Source organism: Rattus norvegicus, chromosome 14 (genome assembly GCF_021556685.1).
Source record: "Rattus norvegicus strain SHRSP/BbbUtx chromosome 14, alternate assembly SHRSP_T2T, whole genome shotgun sequence".
Taxonomy (NCBI): Eukaryota; Metazoa; Chordata; class Mammalia; order Rodentia; family Muridae; genus Rattus; species Rattus norvegicus.
In genome coordinates this window covers 101,734,734-101,756,640 of record NC_141547.1, presented here as the reverse complement: position 1 = coordinate 101,756,640, position 21,907 = coordinate 101,734,734, and the positions used below count along the sequence as shown (strand labels likewise).

The 21,907-nt window shown below is 39.3% G+C and overlaps 1 protein-coding gene across 10 annotated transcripts in view; it reads right to left on the bottom strand.

The window, feature by feature from the left end:
* The window catches only part of Usp34 (ubiquitin specific peptidase 34), a 190,610-nt gene that overhangs the window by 62,472 nt on the left and 106,231 nt on the right, over window positions 1-21,907 (bottom strand). For all 10 annotated transcript variants that reach the window (XR_015636753.1, XR_015636754.1, XM_087583898.1 and 7 more), the window contains 9 exon segments: window positions 20,375-20,461; window positions 12,276-12,476; window positions 10,076-10,158; window positions 6,090-6,130; window positions 5,825-5,949; window positions 4,289-4,441; window positions 3,414-3,518; window positions 1,321-1,376; window positions 1,109-1,229 (listed from right to left, as the gene is read on the bottom strand). Coding sequence is in view for 8 of the 10 variants with exons in the window: in XM_087583898.1 (XP_087440024.1) it covers window positions 1,109-1,229; window positions 1,321-1,376; window positions 3,414-3,518; window positions 4,289-4,441; window positions 5,825-5,949; window positions 6,090-6,130; window positions 10,076-10,158; window positions 12,276-12,476; window positions 20,375-20,461 (972 nt within the window). In the remaining 2 variants the exon portion in view is untranslated.

The window sequence follows — 21,907 nt, the reverse complement described above, 5'->3', positions numbered from 1 at the left end:
AAATGTTCGCTGGGTTTATCTATACAAAATTTCACTAATCACTTAGTTATGGTTTTAAACAGTCAGAGAAGCTGTGGGCTGTGCTGGTACATGATTCCAGTCCCTGAAAGTCTAGCACTCACACATTTAAAAGAAATGACCTGGGATATTAGTCATAAACTGATCAGTGTTATTTCTTAAATACTGTTATCAATCAATAAAAACTAGTACAAAAATCAGTAACAAGTAAAAAAGGGGTTGTGGAGTTTGTTACAGAGAAGATGAAATAATACAAGTTTCATAGAACCAGTACTTTTGTGTATGTATGATGTATATGTATGTGCACACACTTTACACATACACATATATACGTTACATACACATTATATGTATATATTACACACATACATACACAATACACACATATACATCACACACACACGTCATGGTACCCTTTTGCTTACAGTGTATAATATAACATGATAAGTAACCTCAAGAAAACAGCTCTCAAAATGAGAAGTAATTTCTTCACTGCAGGAGATGAGAAAAGTACCAGTAACAGTCATTAGGAGTGGTAAATATTCAAGACACATTTCAAGTAGGCCTTAAAAATATGAAAGCATGAGCAGGAGAGATGGCTCAGTGGTTAAGAGCATTGACTGCTCTTCCAGAGGTCCTGAGTTCTACAGCAACCACATGGTGGCTCACAACCATCTGTAATGGGATCTGATGCCCTCTTCTGGTGTGTCTGAGGACAGCGACAGTGTACTCACATACAAAAAATAAATAAATAAATCTTTAAAAAAAAACATAGGAAAGCAGGTGAAACCATTACATACAGAATGATTATTACCAATTGATTCTAATATGTGAGGACTCGAGCGCAAGAGAAAACATAGGTAAAAACGTTTTCACACAGGAAACGTGAAAGTAGATATTTCCCTAAGTAACAAATTAAAATTTGTTTTTACATCCTAAACATATATTCTAAGCATCTTATTTTCACTGTTAATTTATTCAGAGCCCATCACCAAGTTCTAGCAAACATGGCTTTGTAAAGCAAAAGAGAACACACATCCAATGTAAAAAAAGCTTCAATTATGATTCATAAATATATTTTAAAACATACCTGTCCTTCTCTTGAAAATTTGAAGGGTGGTTTGTGCTTAATAACACTGGTTGCAAGCCTCAGAAGCCCTGAAAGCCCATCGTCTTCGAGATTACCATCCAGGTGATCAAGGATCTCTCTACTATGAAAAGAATACGAGCAAAAGATAAAATAAAGACATTGCTTTATCTTTGTTCAATAACATAACTGTTAACTCTGCATTAGATGTTTACCTTCGAATACAGTCAGCCAAATGTCTTGCCAAAGCATCTAAATCGAGGAGTGTTGTCTTAAGGCAAAAAGAAAATACAAAATTCAAATATAGATTTATATTTGATGTGTCACAAATTAGAAAAATACAACTTATTTCATTATATATAATAAAAGTCACATTAACTAGGTCATAAACTCGATGTACCTATTCTCCTACATAGTATCAAAACCAAACAAACAAACAAGAAAAGCCCCAAAACCTATGCTTTCAAGTGTATCGCTAACGGTCCACTAAAAAGAGCAGTGGTGTGTGACCTAAATCTTGGCATACAGGAGGCAAAAGAAAAAAGAGAGAAAAAACTCATGATAGAGTATCACAGCCACAGTAGTAATTATAGTACAACAGTAAACTCCTGAGAAGACACTGGAAGTTTCTTCCTGACTTCGTTTAATAAGACACAATTTACACAATTTACTTGTAATGTGTATACAGTACACTATCCTCACTTCCTTTTTCCTATTGTCATTACCTTTGATTCACGCTTTAATGATAAACTAAATATTACAGTTAATTTCTACCAGTTTTAGTTTTAGATCTGAAAAAAATAAAATTAAACCAGACTTCATAGACTGAACATAATCCAAATCAATGCTCAAAGAAACCAGAACTATAAGAGGGAAAATTATTTTGACAAAAATTCTACCTTCTTCATTAGCATAAGTAAATGGGTAATGTCAGATTTATAAGAAAATGTTTATCAGATATAACTGGTTTAAAAAGTAGTAATTACATAAGTTAAAACTTGCTCAATGTTAAATTTGTAATTACTTCCCAAACAAAAAGGCTTTACCAAGTTACTTATAAAACTGAAACCCAGACACTATAAATACCTCAGGCTATTTTTATGATGGCTATAGACTATTCTTCCATTTGTATTTTTATGTGTATGCAAAAGCTAAGATAAAATGGTTCCCAAGTATCAAAATCAATCCTCCTTAAGCTATTCTCACTTCTTTAGAATTAACACACATGCATTTCTGGTTTAACTAAATTTATATTAAGGAGGAAAATGTAAAGTCTATGTGGCAAGTTTATCTTGAAAATTTATTTTAAAAATTTATTTGTGGGGTTGGGGATTTAGCTCAGTGGTAGAGCGCTTGCCTAGGAAGCGCAAGGCCCTGGGTTCGGTCCCCAGCTCCGAAAAAAAGAACCAAGAAAAAAAAATTTTTATTTGTAGCTGGACGTGATAGGGCACACCTTTAATCCAAGCACTTATATGTTCAAAATAAAATGTTGTTTTAGATTAACTTAAAATAACTTCAATTAAAACTTTATTTTTTACTTATTTATTTTTACATATTTTAATGAACATTAACATTTATTTTATACATCCAGGGCTGTATATATCTACCTGCTATAATATATAACTTAAAAATCCAAATTTCAGGGGTGGAGAAATGGCTCAGGGGTGAATGCACTTGACGTTCTTCCAGAGGCCTGGCTCTGGTGCACAGGCCAAGTGAGACGGCATCACCACCGCCTGTAAGAAAGCCCCAGGCCCTGGAGTGTGTCAACCTTCCTGATGCTCTCACCCTTTACTACAACGCCTCATGTTCTCCTCACACCCAACCATAAAATTATCTCATTGCTACTTCATAACTGAAATTCAGATGTGGTTATGAATCAAAATCTAAATATCTGATATGAAAGACATTTGATATGTGACCCCCCAAATGGGTCATGACCCACAGGTTGAGAACCACTGATGCAGGGAATAATATGTCCTCTCCTGGGCTTGGTGGGCAATGCATTTATGCCAGCATGCATAATACATATGTCGCTTCTAATGGAGGCCTTGCGGATCTCAGATTGGTCAGAAGTACATATAAATGAAGATTGAAAGTCAAAATAAAAATAAGAAAGGAACGAGAGCAGAACAGAAAGGAATGATGTAACAGGAAAGTTAGGGCAGCACTGGCTACTTAAGAGACTAATAAACGTACCATCAGCTAAAAGGACAATTAAAAGGACAATGAAAACCATGTACAACCATGTGCATAACTTGGATATTTGTTGCATATTAACATTTACTAGGTACTTTTTTTAACATACCTGACTAGCGTCCTTTATATGTATGTTGTCCACTAATTTGCATAACAACCAAAAATATTCTTTACATCCAGGTTTTAACATTGGTTCTTCTTCATAATCATCTATCTATTAAAACAAATTTTATCTTGTAAAATCACTTTTAAAAATATTAATATATTTAAGCAGGGAAAGACTTTACAAAATTACATGTGCTTTAACAACTAAATAAAACACAAGCAAGAAGAGTGAACTCCTGGTGAACTCTAAAGATCATGAAAGCAAGAGATAAAGAAAACCAGAATATCAAGGTGCCCACAAGAGAAGACAACTGTAGTTCAAATTCAATCTGGAGACAGAATAAAACAAAAAACCAACCAAACAAAACAAAACAAAAATAAGGAAAAAAACTCCAATTATTTGGAAAAGATATAATCATAGAAAAATATGCAAACTGTACAGTGTATATTTTTGTAAATTATTATAAAATACTACTGAACATTTTATTATATAATAAAAATTATTATATTTATTATGTAATAAAAGCGTTTTACATTTTATAAAGTGTCACACTAGGTAAAACGAGAGGAATTAAAAGTCTGAAAATTTCATGAGGAATTAAAAGAAACAAATGAACGAAGAAGGTGCTCCATAATTTTTCAACTTTGAGGGAACAAACAGTATTTCCAGAACAGCATGCTCATGGCAGATGAGTCAAAGCTGACCCAATCATGCGGGTGCTGTCAGGGGCTGGAAGGCTGATGCTGAGGACGGTGAGGCATCTGCTGCGTGCTCACAATCCCAGTCCTTCAGGGTGGAGAGGGGGAAATCAGGAACTTACGAGATACCCACAAGGATACAGTACACAGGAACAAATTTGCAATGAGGTAAAATCTCACCCTTAGAGGTTTGAGTGCTTGAGCATCAGGAAGGAATTTCAACAATGTTGAGGCAGCCAAAAGAAGGAAAGATCGATGGATTGAGTCTCCTCCATCTAGGCCTGACAGAGATAGCTTATAGAGACCATTGCAAGATTCGTGGCGAACTGCAGTCTACAGGAAAAATCAGAGGCAGTCTTGAGTACTAAAAGGATGTTCACAGGCTAGGTAAACAGCTCAGTGGTAAGAGTTTCCTTTAAGTTTGCGACCCACTTTCAATCCCCAGCATTTTATCAATCAGGTAATAGTAAAGCACACTGAAATCCCAGCACTGGAATGCTATGCTCAACTACTCAGTTAGTTGGAGGCCAGACGGTCTCAAGAAATTCAGTTTATCCTAAACTGCATTATCAAACTGGGTTACATGAGACCTGAGAGAGAGGGGGGTTGGGGGGGAGGGAGAGGGAGAGGGAGAGGGAGAAGGAGGGAGGGTAAAGGGTAAAGCCTGGAATAAACACATACATACAATCCAGCACTAGAGCAGCTGACAGCATGAACAAGGCCTCGGGTTTGCACCCCAGCACTGAGAAGGGAGAGAAAGATGCCGTCAGGAACGGGAGGAGCACTTGTCTGTGTGTGTGCACGTGTTGGGTGGGGGAGAAGAGAGAGGAGAGGGAGGGGATCATGTTAGCAGAAACAGAGAGAGCTTTACTAAGTTTTTTGTTTGTTTGAAATAAAACTTCTATGTTGCCCAAGGTAACCCAAATAATAGCCTAGCGTTGCCTGTCCTCATGCTGACAACACAGGTGAGTATGGTCATCTGTAACCAAGTGTTTTGTTTTACTGAGGACTGAACACAGAGCCCTAGCACACGTAACACAAGCAAGTGCTGACTCACATCACCAGCCTAGCAATTATTTTATAGCATAATATTCTGACTACACACATATGCATGTAAACAACATATAATCATATAAAGTATTCACTAGTGCATGGCAGTACATGCTAACTTTATTTTAAAAGAAATGCTGGGCTTGGGGATTTGGCTCAGTGGTAGAGCGCTTGCCTAGCAAGCGCAAGGCCCTGGGTTTGGTCCCCAGCCCCGAAAAAAAAAAGAAAAAAAGAAGAAAAAAAAAATGCTTAACTATGGTTATAAAGCAGAAACAAATATAAAATATACAGGTATAAAATTAAATAGATTAAAGGTTTTTCATAATTATGTTATTTACGTCATAAATTACAAGACAAAACACTTTAGAACCACAAGCAACTTTTAAAACTAAAAACTTACTTTAGTCACTTCACAGATTCCAAGTGAACTATCCAGATATGGCCACCTGGACATCCGGAACACAGCACAACTTAAAAGTGACAAATAGGAGTGTATGATATTTACACTCTTTAGTTTATCAGACCCTGTATCTAAATGGTAAATAATGAAAATGACTAATGGAATCATGACCATTCCTTCACCATTATTTGATCTTGCTAATTAGCAATGCTAATAATACAAAGGCTTGTAGAAGCAGCAGCACCGATCTCTCCTTGTTATCTTACCTCAGGAATGAGGAGGGTCAGTTTTCTTAGCCAGTCTTGTAAATGATCACTGTCCGCAAGGCTGGACTTCACTAAAGAGCAGCAATGCGCCCAGCTCACCAAGAGCCACATTGAATAATGGGACACTGAAAAAAAATAAAGGCATTACATGGTTTGTGTTATAAAGACAAAATGCTCATTATTAAATACAGAGTATTTAACCATGGCTCTTACACACTTTACTTACAGATTAAAACACCTATAATACACTTTGTTGAGCTCTTACCTTCATGCCTAGACCTGTGATCAGACTGAGCTTTCAAAACCCTATAAAACAAAAACACGACATCACTCCTAATTAAATTTGGCAATGAAGTCAAATAATTAATATATATTCTTAGTTTAGAACTTCACTCCAAATAAATCTTAAATCTAAGAAATTTACATAGCTAGACTGTAATCATCACTTAATTTTAAAACTACTAGTAAGTAAAAAATTCCTGGGAAAGCAACAAGATGGTTTTCAGGAGATAGGATAAAATAGGGGGTTATTGTTAAAAAGTAAGAAACGTCAGAGAAAAGGAATAAGTTTTAAGGTCTATTACAGAGCAAAGTAATTATATGTTAATAAAAACACACTGATTGGGCCGGGCGGTAGGGGCAGTGCCTGTCTCTGATCCCAGTGCTTGAGAGGCAGAGGCAAAGATCTCTGTGAGTTGGAGTCCAGCCTGACCTACAGAATGAGTTCCAGGATAGCCTGGACTGTTTCACAACACCCAAAACAACAAAAACAAACAACCCAATAGTAAACACTTTGATCTGAGATATGGCTCACTGGTAAACAAAAGTCCAAAACCGTAACAAACCACATTAAAGCACCATGCTACTACAATTGTTTCCCTAGCACATAGTGGCAAACTCCTGTTTCTCAGATAAAAGGCCCTGGGTTTGGTTCTTGATACAAAAGCAAACAAACAACAGTGTATTTCACAATAAAATAAAAATGTCCAGTAATTCCAGCCAGTCAGGAAGCTAAGGCAGGATAGTTTTGGCCTAGCTCAGCTGACTGCTGGGCTTCGCTCCTTCCATCGGTGTGAGTTCTGAATGGCCTAGTTCCTTTATCTAAGTGGCCTAGTACTAGTACCTTTATCCTCCCTCAGCAATTTTGTTGGCACCCAAAATTAATTTCTAAACTCACTTACACATTAAAAAAGAGATACATTAATATATCAACCAAGAACTTGATATAATCACTGTGTGTATGCATGTCCCTTCAATTGCTGGTGGCAAGCACCTTTACTACTCACTGGATCGCCTGCTGACCTTTGTTTGTTTTATAACACAGGATCCTCAAATGCAGCTCAGGCCTATGCTGAACTACAGTGCTTCAGTTTCCACAGTAGCTGCGTTAAGGAAGAGCACCCACAGAACTGACCCTCATGTTTAGTTTTTATAAACTGATACTAGCTCAAGACATTTAACTCAGGAGCAATCCATATGTGTCTGCGTTAGAAAAATTTTAGTAACTGGTGAAAGGTTCCTTGGGTTACAGCTTTAGAAAACATTACAGCATAGAACTCAGACAAAATGAGATCAAGAGAAGCAGTGCTGCAAAGATTATAATAAGCCTTTTTATGTTTCTTTTAAGAATGTGTATAATAAGTTCAATCCAATAAAACATAGTATGAAATATTTAAAATTATCACTCTCTAATATAATTTATGATTATATGAGATATAAAACTAGGTCCCATATATTAACCAACCCATTCTTTTTGGCTCTTTCCTTTTTTTGGTGGTGATGGTCTTTACAAACAGGGTAGCCTATGGAGCCCGGAGCTGTCCTGAAACTCACAGAGAGCCACCTGCCTCTGCCTCCCAAGTGTGGGGATTAAAGGCGTGTGCCACCACCATCATCACCACATCTCAAGTGGCTTCTGTAAGACAGCTTGAATAATTTGAGAAAAAGAAATAATGACAATAAAGAATTTTACATAAATATTTCAAATCCATCAATAAAAATTAATACTAAGTTAGCTGAATAGCACTAAAAAGTGTGTCTCCTTCTATGATGGGTTATCCAATGACACTGAAGAAATACTCATAATTAGGAACATCGACATTTAGCAGAGATAATGTTAACATTTACTCAAGAAAAACATTTCTGATAAAAGCTCAAGTTACTTGAGGTTTTATGAGAAGCAGGAGGCTGACAACTTCAGAATGTCTTCACACTTACGGCTTATTAGAAGGGAAGTTTGGAGCAGAGAAACTAGGAATGAGTCAGATTAACTCTTAAAATTAGTATCATCAATAGCAAATGTACTATCAAAAACATGTCACTTCTGAAATATAACTACTAAAAATGTAAGAACCAAACTGAAAAATGTTCTAGAACAACCCCTTTTGTTATCTGGCCCAAGCTGGGCATAACAAACACAGGCCTGGATTCTCAGCATTCTACAGGCCAAGGCAGGAGAACTGCAACACTGAAGGAAGGCAGATCTGGCAAGATCATGTTTCCAAATTAAAAAACAAAATGGGCCTGTACTACTAAAATGTCAGTATTATGAAAAGATTGGGAAAGTATCTATACTGACAAAACAGGGAAGACATATGACAACTAATGGCATCACATGATGCTGAACCAAGAACGAATTATCAAAAGTATTAAAGGACCACGAAGATGGCCTAATAGTCACTGCTCTGCAGCATGAATATCTGAGTTCAAATACTAAGCACCACGTTCAAACCCAAGGCACGGCTGCATTTCTCTGTAGTTCCACCCCTGGAGTACAGGCAGAGGCAGAGCTCCACATAGCTTGTCTCACAGAGTATGTGGAGAGCAGTAAAGTAAGACACACACATCTGGCTCTAGGATCAGCATAAACTTACCCAATTCACAGGGGTTTTTGACTCTAACTTACTGTAAAATGCTTGTCTGGAGCCTATCGCTAATTTAAAAAAAATAAAAAAATCAATTTAATGAGACCATCTGGTAGGGACTATTAATTGAATATATAAAAACTGAGGATTTATCTTTGAGTGTGTGTGTGTGTGTGTGTGTGTGTGTGTGTGTGTACACGTACGTACATAAATATGCACCCATGGAGGCCAGAATAGTTTACTATATACCCTGGACCTAGAGTTATAGGCAACTAACTGTTGGCTTCTGGGAATGACTGTTGAAATCAAATTCCAGTCTTCCTAGCAAATACATTACAACCACCTGTATGTAATTTCAACTTCAAGAGACTAGAAATCCTCTTCAAATCTCTGCTGATAACAACAGTCATCACTAGTACACATCCACTCACATCCACAATATTAAGAAAAAGTCTAGTACAAAAAAAAAAGTCCTGGGTTTTAAGAAACAAATATCAAAATAGTCCTACATAGCCATAATGTCTAGAACTTCGTTCATGAAACTCCATAGAATGTATAAACACACACAGGAAGATATTCATGAACATATGTTGGACAAATGTTTACAAGATATGTAAGTCTAGGTGAAAAGTAGGGCACTACGTTATAAAATCCTATAACTTCTTATTAACTGTTTTCAAGATGAAGTGGCTATTTATTGTTTTAATGTATATGATATGCATGCCACCATGGTCGGGGTGGACGTCAAGTGTCCTCTCTTATTCTCCACCTTCTCTTTAACAAGGGTCTCTTTCTTACTACAACTGGGGAATGCCGAGTTGGGTGGATGGCTAGGCCTGGGGATGGTCCTTCCCGGCTCACCTCACCTCTAGCACTATGGGTACATCAGAGCTCAGCATCCGGCACTCATGTGGATGCTGGGAGTTGAACTCAGGTTCTCACACTTACAAAAGTAAGCACTTTGACTCAGTCACCTCTCAAATCCAAAAGTAAACAATCTACCTGCCTCTGCCACCACAGGACTAAGACTAAAGGTGAGTCCCACCAGACCCAGTCCAAACTGAAGCTTAAGAACTGAATGTACACACACACACACACACACACACATGTACATACATACACACATACACACACATACATACACACACATACACACACATACATACACACGTACATACACACATATACACACATACATACACACGCATATGTACATACACACACACTACACACACTACATACACACATACACATACATATACACACATACATACACACATACACACATATGTACATACACATACATACATACATACATACATGCATACACGCATACATACATACATACATACATACATACATACATACATAACACAAAAGTGCATACCTAGGAGCCAGATGATCATACGTATAAGCAACAGACATAAGTCGCTGAATCAAACTGGTTCCTTGGACGAGCACAAGAAACACCTTTAAAAACAAAAACATCGAGGGAGAAAAAAGAAACTTTGAATACACCAAAATACCAAATGTACTTTCATTTCCACCACCTTCCCTAAAATCATGCAACAGTAAGTTTTATTTCTTATGTGCATACTAAGCTATAATTGTTTGGTAAATAATAAATATGCGAGATCTCTGACCAAGTGAGTACATGTTCTAAATGGCAGGCCATGTCTGACTAGACGGAGGTTCATTTAGAGAGATAGCTCAGCATTAGGAACACTTGCTCATTTTGAAGAGGACCCGGGTTTGGTTCCCAGAACCCAATGGAAACATCCCTGTATGCATTTCCATTTTCAGGTGATCCAATGCCTTTTTCTGGCCTCCTTGGTCACCTGGCACTTACCAGGTGCACATATATACGCACTAGCAAAACACTCAATACACATAAAAGTAACCAATTTTTAAAGGAAATTATTTCAAGAGTTAGTAAAAAAGAATCACATCAATTTGGTTATTTATATTACAATGTGGAAGACTTCTTCTGGTAAAAACATAATAGAAACAAAGAAATTACCAAGTACTATTCCCACTAGTTAATACAATGGAAAGCATCTCAAATCCACAGAACTTCTTATATTTACAAGATGTAAATAATTTCCAATACTAGGAGAGATGAATTTTCAAATGCAATCTCTTAACATTGGAAAAGTGAAACATACTTTAGTTATGTTATACCAACCAATAGTTCCTAAATCTTATGTCTACCACCAAATTCCTCTATCTGTACTCATTACTCTTGTGTTTTGGGGGCAGGTATTAGATAAAGTGTACCTCTCAAGGAGTGACAGAATGAGGAAGAGATTTCAATAAGAACTCATTTTTCTTCTTCCCCAATCCAAAAAGGAGATGGTGAGGGGGATCCATTTGATTATTTGATCAAAAAACACATTGTCAAAAAGATCGATCTTGGGGCTGGAGAGATGGCTCAGTGGTTAAGAGCACTGACTGCTCTTCCAGAGGTCCCGAGTTCAAATCCCAGCAACCACATGGTGGCTCACAACCATCTGTAATGGGATCCGATGCCCTCTTCTGGTGTGTCTGAAGACAGCAACAGTGTACTAATACATAAATAAATAAATCATAAAAAAAAAAAGATCGATCTCTGTCTCTGTTTCTCACTCTCAAGACAGAATCTTCTTCCTATTAACTCTGGCTTGGCTGAACATTCAGCGATCTGCCTATCTTTGTTTCTGGAGTGCTAGGACCCTAGATATGTGTCACCACACCTGGCCCTGAGCTCTGTTCATGCTGAAAGATGTGACCCTCCACATCTGGGTTCCTAATATAAGCTGTTGTACTAGATAGTGGACTTCCTTGTTTTTGAATATTGCTCCAGAGGCTTTTGACCAGAAGAGATAGGCTTTACATATTAAATTTAATTTTATGTGCGAGTATGTGTGTATACATGTATGCAGATACTCAAAAAGGCCAGAGTAGAACATTAGCTCTCCCTGAAGCCAAAGTTATGAGCTATGTGGTGGGGTTACGAACCAAATTAAAGTCTGCTGGACACGGAGTAAGTGCTCTTAACCTCTGAGCATCTCTGCAGTCCCAGTCTTCTGCTTTCTAAAGGACTCATTTTTCTAAATCTAGTTCAACAGGTTCTCTCCGATAAGCTCCTAACTCCTTCAAAACTCCAACAATGATCTTCATCCAGCTCTAGGAATAAATAGTTCATTGCCTGGCTTCCTTTAAGACCCCATTTTAGAGTTTTAGCACTTCAACGCACATATATGAAATCTATCTTCTGCCACGTTTCCTCTGTTGAAATATGTACTTCTGAATGAATTCTGACATACTCAGACTGTACATCATAAAGTTCTAATAGTACATGTAACTGTAAAGTTAGATAACATATTAAAATGGTACACTGTGCATTTCTATTAAATGAAAAACTGAAAACTATTACCGAAACATCATTACAATGTCAAATCATGATGTTGCTGTGTTTGACGGGCGGTATTATAGCAATCACTTATGTGTTAGTGTATTTCTTCACTTTGTAAAAACCACACCACACCTTTTCTCAAGACTTGAGTAGACTTCATTAGAATAATTTGACGTGACTTTCTAAACCATACCTCTGTTAGGCGTGGAACATGGAGACTCTTGGCGTGGTCACCAGCAGCCTTTCTTGATTTGCCAGGCCAGGCTCTTTTCCTATGGCTTTCGGCTATGCCAGACCAGGCAAAAACATCATGATAAGCTAAATCCAAGTCTGATGGGTCTACTGCAAACTGGCAGATTAACTTCAGCAAGCAAGCAAGACAATCTAGCTGCCACTGCGAATGAGAAAACAATGTCAGCTCTCTATTTCATTTATGATAGGTATGACCACTATACAACTTTGAAATTAAGAGACAAAAACCATTATGGGTAGACTCTCATCAATGTGCTACATGACTTCTTTAAATTATGTAACTTTACTTTAGGAAAGTGATCCACTACAAAGTTAAACTCTCAGGAAACTCTTTACCGTGAGTTCATAAATACAGATGTTAAACAAAGCTTCCCTTTAAAGTGGTAATTTTAATACATTAAAGATAATTGTTCATAAGAATTATTTCAACCACCAAGAGGTCCCTTCAACTGTCCCCTGATAGCCACAGCATCACAGTTTGGAGTGTTGCTTCTCCATCTAGAATGTATAACTCAGTGCCTCTGTTTAATTGAAAGGGACAGACTGTATGTGGCCCACTAGGGGAGAGAACAAGGCATCTGTAATACAGACAACACAATATCAGCAAACGGCCACTGATCTCAGGACTCACTGCTTCCTAAGTAAATGGAGCTCTTAGCCGAGCACACCCCATGGGTACACTTTAATTTCAATCCCACAAGAATAAAGGGTGACACCAGGCGGTACAGTGTACACCTTTAATCTTAGCCCTCAGTAGGCAGAGGCAGGCATATTTCTGTGTTCAAGACCAGCCTGGTCTACAGATAGTTCTAGGACAGCTAAGGCTACACAGAGAAACCCTGTCTTAAGCCTCTCCCCTAAAGAATAAAGAGTAAAAAAGAAACATAAATTACTCCAACAGGCTTCTCTTCACAGGCAGCTAGGTCCTCCACACAATTCACAAGGCTGGAGCTGCTAATTAATAAAACTAAGGCCTCCTTTTCATTCTGATCTGCGGCCACTTCCACTGCAGGCTCCAGACTCAAGTTCTGCATTCAAAAGCTATTGCTATTATTTTTATTTTAATTTTCATTTTTAAATATAAATTGTAAGAGAAAGAAAATAAAATTAGAAATGACATATTTACTTCCCATGGAATTATTATAAAATGTTCTTAGTAAAAGCTAACAGGGAAAATATGCTCTAAAGAATGTAGTTTTCAAATTTATTAAAAATACTACTAGAGGACCAGGCATGGTCATGAACAATTTTAACCCATACACCTGGAAGGCAGAGGCAGGTGGGTCTCTGAGTTCAGTCAGCTTGATTTAGACAGTAAGTTCCAAGCCAAGGAAAGTCATTTTAAAACAATAACAATAACAAAAAACTAAAAGTCCCTCACCAGTAAGATGAACTGCAAAATAAATTATTACATATCGCTGCTCCTCTACGCTAGTGACTTGCTTTTCAGAAGACCCCGTGTCTCACTATGTAGATCTGACTGGCTTGAAGTGGCCCTGTAGATCAAGCTTGGGATTTAGGGACATACTAATACTCAAAAGGATGTTTTATCTAAAAATCTTACAAATGTAGTTAAGGTAAATATTCAGTAAAATAAATAGTATGAAAAAAATAAAATTTACAATGAATTTTAAGCTCTGATAACAACTCGAAAAACTTTCTTTAAACAAGTAAATTGGATTATCACTTACACACAAGAGAAGATTTTTAGAAATTTCATTACAACAATCCTTGGCCTCCTATTCTCCTGATTCCAGTGCTAAGTGGTACTTAGATCTATCTACCAGAAGAAAAGCATCCTTCCCTCAGTAATAGCAGTACCACGTTACTAAACTTCAATGTTCACCAAGACCATTGATGAGAATACAGAACAACTCCACGTACCGCAGCACGGTGTAGTAAACCCAGCTGGAGCAGGGCTGTGGGGCTGCAGGGCCCAGAAGGATGACTTTCCAACCACCAGATCAAAGAGCAAGCAAAGGTGCACGGGTCAAGGCTAAGATGAGCAGCAAGTTAGCTCTGGCCTCCACATCAGGTGCATGAGAGCCTACCAGCAGACACACATGCATGTGACCCATACACACACACACATACATACATACATACATACATGCCTCCACCACACATAAGAAAAATCATTCTGACCCTGCAATACATTAAACGAAATACAATTTTCAGTGAAATTAAAAACACCTCCTAGAAAATACTGTTGGCTGCTGGAATAGGCCCGGTGTGGCAAAGGCACTTGCCACCAACCCTAATGACCTGAATTCAATCCCTAAGACCCACAGAGTAGAAGGAGAGAATCAGCTCTTTAAGCTATCCTCAGATCTCCATGAGCACGCCAAGGCACAGGCATGACCACGTAATATACACGAACTAAATCACTGAGGAGTAACTAGATGAGGGAAAAGGCTGTTTAGGACCCAGAATGTAGCTTAGTGAGTAGAGCGCCTGCTCAGCACACACAGATCCTGGAGGTCAATTCTCAATACAGCGTAACACAGACATGGTGGGGCACAACCACAGTCCCAGCACTAGAGAGGGACATACGAAAGTTTAAGAACACCTTCAGCTATGTCCAGATTTACATCTCCTGCCTCTTAAAACGACACTGTCAAGCCAGACATGGAGGGTCCCAAAACATAGGAAGCTGAATCGGCAAAATGAAACATCAAGGTCATCCTGAACTACAAAACAAGACCATGTATGAAAGAAACAAACAATAAAACCCTTCAATATACACAACAAAAACATTCACCATATATATTTGCATATATAAGTATATATGTATATAGTATACACACACACACACACACACACACACACACACACACACACCTGAAAAAAGGAAAAACGAAGTCTTAAAAGCTCTTGCAGATGAGGAGATGAACCCTGGGACTCACGCAGAATAAGGAAACACTCTATGAAGCAGTGAACAGTGCATACTCGGGTCACGCAGGATAAGGAAACACTCTATAAAGCAGTGAACAGTGCATACTCAGGTCACGCAGGATAAGGAAACACTCTATAAAGCAGTGAACAGTGTATACTCAGGTCACGCAGGATAAGGAAACACTCTATAAAGCAGTGAACAGTGCATACTCAGGCCTGGAAAGTCTCAAACACTAACTCTTGATCAAAAGCAACCACTTGAAAGGATGCAGAGTAAGAAAATTCCTTTATGTTCTACAAAAGATATTCACTGAAAAACAGTTTGACAGCTTCAAATAAATTTAAATTTTCACTTACATTATTATGCAGTGATTTTATTTCCTGGAATTTACCGAAAAATATATGTGCCCCAAAAACTTATGTCTGAGGATCCATAGCTTCTTCAGAGGTCCATTAACAAGTAGATAAGCAAATTCTGGTATGTCATATAAAATACACTATCAACTATAAAAACCCACTGACTAGTAACACAATGTCAAAACGTTTTGAAACACAGACAAATGTAAAAGATTACTTAAGTACTTCTCAAAAAGTACATAAATGTATATTAACTGAAGCTTTAATTTATGATTCAGGTTTCCTAGAGCAGCTCTGTTGGAAGAGAAAGTGTTTAGGAAACAGACAGACCCTCGGGTAATGAGGTGCTCTGTGTATTTAGCATGCCTGAGCACTGCACAAGCAGAGAGGCTTCCAAAACTGCAGCGTTCTGAAAAATAACAGCAGCATTTGTATGAATAAAATCTCACTAACGGTAATGGAAGCCTCAAGGACAAATTAAAATGAGAAAACTTAGATGAAAACAATCATAAATCTTCACAATAAAAGCACAAACCTCAAAAAGACAAGCAACTTAACCAAAATTAGAATATGTTTCATGTAGGGGTTGGGGATTTAGCTCAGTGGTAGAGCGCTTGCCTAGCAAATGCAAGGCCCTGGGTTCGGTCCTCAGCTCCGGAAAAAAAAAAAAAAAAAAGAATATGTTTCATGTTACAAAGGAAAAGTTAACCATTTACTAACACAAAAGTATTTGAAACCCTAGGCTTGCTAAGAAATCAGTATCCAAAACACATATTGGGCATTAAAACTCAACAATAAAAGCATTCAACAGACCAGAAATGACATTTATGCAAAGGAGATACAAGATGGCTGTGGTGGTTTATGTATGCTTGGCCCAGGGAGTAGCACTATTAGAAGCTGTGACCCTGTTGGAGTAAGTGTGTCACTGTGGGTTTGAGCTTTAAGACCCTACTCCTAGGACTGGAGAGATGGCTCAGCCGTTAAGAGTACCAACTGCTCTTCCAGAGGTCCTGAGTTCAATTCCCAGCAACCACATGGTGGCTCATCTGTAATGGGATCTGGCGCCCTCTTCTGTGTGTGTCTGAAGACAGCAACAGCATACACATACATGAAATAAATTCTTTAAAAAAGAAAAAGACCCTCATCCTAGCTGCCTGGGAGCCAGTGTTCTGCTAGCAGCCCTCAGATGAAGATGTAGAACTCTCAGCTCCTCCTGCACCAGGCCTGCCGGGATGCTGCCATGCTCCCGCCTTGACGATAATGGACTGAACCTCTGAACCTGTAAGCCAGCCCCAATTAAATCTTGTCCTTAGAAGAGTTCCCTTGGTCACGATATCTGTTCACAGCAGTAAAACCCTAACTAAGACAATGACCAATATGCACACAGAAAGTTCTTTATCTTTCTGTGTTATCGGGAAAATATAAAACAAAACCATGGGAACATCTAACTTCACCGGCCCTAGACTGTTAAAATCTCAAAGATAGTAAATGACCTTGGTGTGGAAACTAGGATAAACAAAACTGGTTGGAATATAAATGGTAGACCTGTGTGGATGATTCTTAAAATATTAAACACAATAATTGCTGAACTCAGCAATTAAAATTCCTAGGTATGCACACAGGTTGGCGATATTCACAGGAACTTCTTGATAACACCCACAAGTAGAAACACTACAAACACTCATCAACTCATCCTGCCTAACTCAATAGGTATTTGAAAAAGTATAAAAATATGTATATACAATCAGAAACACACCAAGGACCAAACCACAGAAAAAGATGCTCAGCCTTTCATAGGAACATGGAGAGACCCTACTAAAAGACAGACAACACAATCCTAAAGAAAGCAAAACATTAAAACCACAGAAGTAACTAGAAGGCAAACAGGGCGTCAGGTGAGGTGGCACAGTGGGTAAAGGCATTTGCCATCAAAACAACGCAATCTAAATTTCTGAGTAGTCACCAGAACCTAAAATGGTGGAGAGAAAGAATCATAAAGTTGTGAATATTGCACTAGCAATCTCCTTTACCTAATATAATAGCATTGTTGTTAAATTTCATAATAGTAACATAGTAGGGTTTTTTTTTTGAGAGAGTACAATATTTATGTGAAATATTACAAAAGGAATAGACCCAAAAGGACATGCATGGTATGTCCTCACTAATAAGTGGATATTAGCAAATAAAAAGGTATAGAATACCCAGGATACTGTCGACAGACCTCAAAAAGGTTAACAATCCAAAGGGCCCAAGTAAGAAAGCCTCAATCCCACTTGTGAGGGAAAAGAAAGCAATCATGGAAGGGGGAGGGAGGGAAGAACCTGGGTGGAAAGCAGGGGAGTGGGGGGACGGACCCCCATCCAGTATTGGGTGGGAAAAAAGGACTGAAGCCTGAGGGCCAGCAGAAAGAATGGAAACAGGCAACCTCAGGAGGTAGGAAGTAGAATGTATCAGAGACCAGGAAGGCAAGAGACTCTCGGGACTCAAAAGGGAGGGACCCCAGATGAAATGCCCTACAGCAGGGAGAAGGAACTTGTAGAGCCCACCTCCAGCAGAAAGGCAGGGCATCAAAATCTCTGACCCATAATTGTTCTTGTCTGAAAGAACTGCAGGGACAAAAATGGAGAAGGGCCTGAGGAAAAGGAGGTCCAGAGACAGGCCCAAAGTGGGTTCCAGCTCAAGGGGAGGCCCCCAAGGCCTGACACTACTACTGAGGCTATGGAGCACTCACAAAAAGGGACCTATCATGCCTGCCCTCTGAAAGACCCAACAAGCAGCTGAAAGAGTCAGATACAGATATGAGCACCCAACCAATGGACAGAAGCTGCTGACCCCAACCAATGGACAGAAGCTGTTGAATCAGGGAAAAGCTGGAAAAACAGAGGAGGATGACCCTGTAGGAGGACCAGCAGTCTCAATTAACCTGGACCCCCGAGATCTCTCAGACACTGGATCACCAACCAGGCAGCACGCACCACCTGATATGAGGACTTCAACACATGTACAGCAGAGGACTGGTGGGTCTGGGTTCAGTCAGAGAAGATGCACCTAACTCTCAAGAGACTTAAGGTCCCAGAGAATCGGGAGGTCTGGTTGGGAGTGGGGAGGGATGGGACACATCCTTGTAAAGATTGGGGAGGGGGACAAGGGGAGAAGGTATGGGATATGGAATAGTCAGAGACTGGGAGGGGGATAAAGTCTGGAGTGTAAAAAACAAAAAATTTAAAAAAAAATAAAATTCTAATTATTATAAAAACAAAAAGGTTAATTATCCTCAGTTTCTCGATGCCATGGCAGAGAAATCAGTGTGGTCTAGAAACACTTTTTGTGTACTGTTGCTATAAAAGCAGAACTAGTCAGAACAAAAGATACTCATTTGTGAAGATAGAAGGCACTGGTAAACGACTTCTTGGGCACATAAGAGGGCCTGCATCTAATCACTGGTACTACATCCATCCAGGTAGCACATACATGTAAAGGAACCATTTTTATTGACTTTTTCTTAAACTTAGAAACAGGGTTTCATCATGTAGCTTTGGCTGTCCTGGAACTTTTTGCTATAGCCCAAGCTGGCTTTGAACTAAAAAGTTGGCCTGTCTCTGCCTCCTGAGTACTGGGATTAAAGGTGTGGGCTTCTCCTCCTAGCCTGAACCACTTTGAAAAAGCAAGTAAAGGTTGGCATAGTGGCACAAGTGTAATCTCAGGAGGCCAAGACAGCCTTGGGTAGAGTTAGTGACAGCCTGGAAGACACAGGGAGACCCTGACAAAAAGACAAACAACACAACTCAAGAGAAAGTGAAAAAAATTCTGAAACCATATAAATACTAATAAGTGATTTAAACAACTGAGAAGTAATTGTTCATGAACTTGTAATATTTCTGAATAATTAAATTTAGCACTTATTCATGTCAAGTATGTTAAAAACGCTCTAGCAAGGTGGAAGCCTGCCTTTAATCCTGGCACTCTGGAGCCAAAGAAGGCAACCTCTGTGAGTCTGAGGACAGCCAGGGGCAGTGAAAGAAACCCCATCTCAAAAACCAAAAGTAAGCAAAAGAACAGCAACGACAAGACCGAAATAGCTTATATCAAACTATATTATCACATGCGTGTGTGCACACGTGTGTGTGTGTGCGGGTGTGCATGTGTGCGTGCATGTGTGTGCACGTGTGTGCGGGTGTGTGTATGTGTGCGTGTGTGTGTGCATGTGTGTGTATGTGTGCGTGTGTGTGTGCGTGTGTGCGTGTGTGCGCGTGTGTGCGTGTGTGTGTGCGTGCGTGTGTGCGTGTGTGTGTATGTGTGCACATGTGTGCACATGTGTGTGCATGTGTGCGCGTGTGTGTGCATGTATGTGTGCATGTATGTGTGCATGTATGTGTGCACATGTGTGTGCGTGTGCGCGCGTGTGTGCATGTGTGTATGTGTGCACATGTGTGTGCGTGCATGTGTGTGCACATGTGTGTACGCGGGTGTGTGGGCTCGCACACAGGTAACAGAGGTGGGAAATCCTATGTAAGGTCAGAAGATAACCTGACCTTTGAAGCCTGTTCTTTCCTCAGGCTGGTACGTGAGTTCCAGGGATTCAACCGGTCATCAGGCTTGCATGGCAAGTGCTTCAGCCACGGAGCCATCTGAACACACCAAAACTAACCTCCCCTTTGCTTCATTAAGTTACATTTCAATGTACGTCAACTTACCAAAACTCTTCCTTTCTATCGTCTTAGTCAACTGTACCAAGGATGACTGAGATAAGGTAACAACTGTCATCAGCCGACATGACAGTCCACTTACCACAGTCCATGACTCATGCTCTTTAGGTTCCAGCATCGCAGAGTTGAAAATCTCTAGTAACTGCTGAAGACCGCCAGCAGCAACAAACTGTAAGCAATTTTGAGAGCAAAGGTGAAAGAAAATTAGTTATATGGAACAGTGACAATCTGTTTTGATGACTTAGTTAGCAAGTGTTTTTTTTAAAAAAAAATTGTTTTATTTAAAAATCACTGTCTAGAAAAAAAAAATTAATTTAGCAGGGGCAGTGAAAGGATTTCTCTGTGCAGCTTTGGCTGTCCTGAAAATCACTCTGAAGACGGTTTGGCCTTGAACTCAAAGATCCGCCTGCCTCTGCCTCCTACATGCTGAGATTAAAGTTGTGAACCACCACCACCTCACTAAAAGTAACTCCTATATAAAATATTTTCAGAAATTATTTAAAAAGTCTTGTTAGAGTTTATAAACATGACTTCAAACTTTGGCTATTGAGCCTCAGATACTAAGAGGTCCTAATTTCAATGTGTGTTGGAGAACAAGGAAACAATGATGACAGTGACGTGGGATAAACACGAGTACTAAAATTAGGCTAAAACTTAGGAGAAACAAAGCATTAAATAATCTCACTTACCATTACTATGAAAAAAATGTAGTTTTCACCTTCACTTTAAGAGTAAATTAGGCACAACTAAAGACAATCACAGCTCACTCAGTAAGAGCCTAACCCTGTAAACACAGGACTAAACGCAGTGCCTGAAAACCACCTAAAAACATGATGGTGCTTATGAGCACAGCACAGGGAAAACTGAGACAAAAGTATGCCTGGGGTTTGCTGACCAGTCAGGAAGCCTAAGTGACAAGTTCAAAGCCAATGAGGCCCTATCTCAAAGGGTGTATAAGACTGACACTAGAGGATAGCCATTGGCCTCTACACATATCCCCCCCCCCACCACTCCCCACTTCCAGAAGGCCACGGTGGTAGGAGATTTGCAAGCAGGAAGTCAGAGAGAAACAAATACTCCCCCGGCTCCTCCCTGTATTACAGTTTTATTCAGTCCAGGACCCCTCTATGGGATTGTGCCACACTTTTGGGGTAGGTCTTTTCATTCCCATTTCAGTCTCTTTGGAAACTCTATGCTAAGGGCTGTATTTCCTCGGTAATCCCAAACCCGACCAAGTTGACCATGGGAATGAACTGTCACCTGAAGCTTTAGCAATAATGTACTTCTCATCTTGGGTCCCAGTAGCACAACTGGCATTTTTGCCACTGACACTTTTCCATACTTGGACATCATCAATGGTTTATTCAACTAGTTCACAGGCAAAAAGTGTTTTCTGGGCATTGGAGACCACTTATAACAAACAACCCTGTCCCCATAGCCTGGACACTGTCCCCTATTTTTGAGTCTCTGTTGCTGGATGGGACTCAGAAGTCTTTAAGAGCATCAGGCTCTGGTGACAGGTGCTCATCACCTTGGGACTTGTAGGACACTTCCTTTAATATCTTATGGACAACTGGAGTCTTCAAGCAGGAGACCAGGAGGCTGGCTTGTGTGG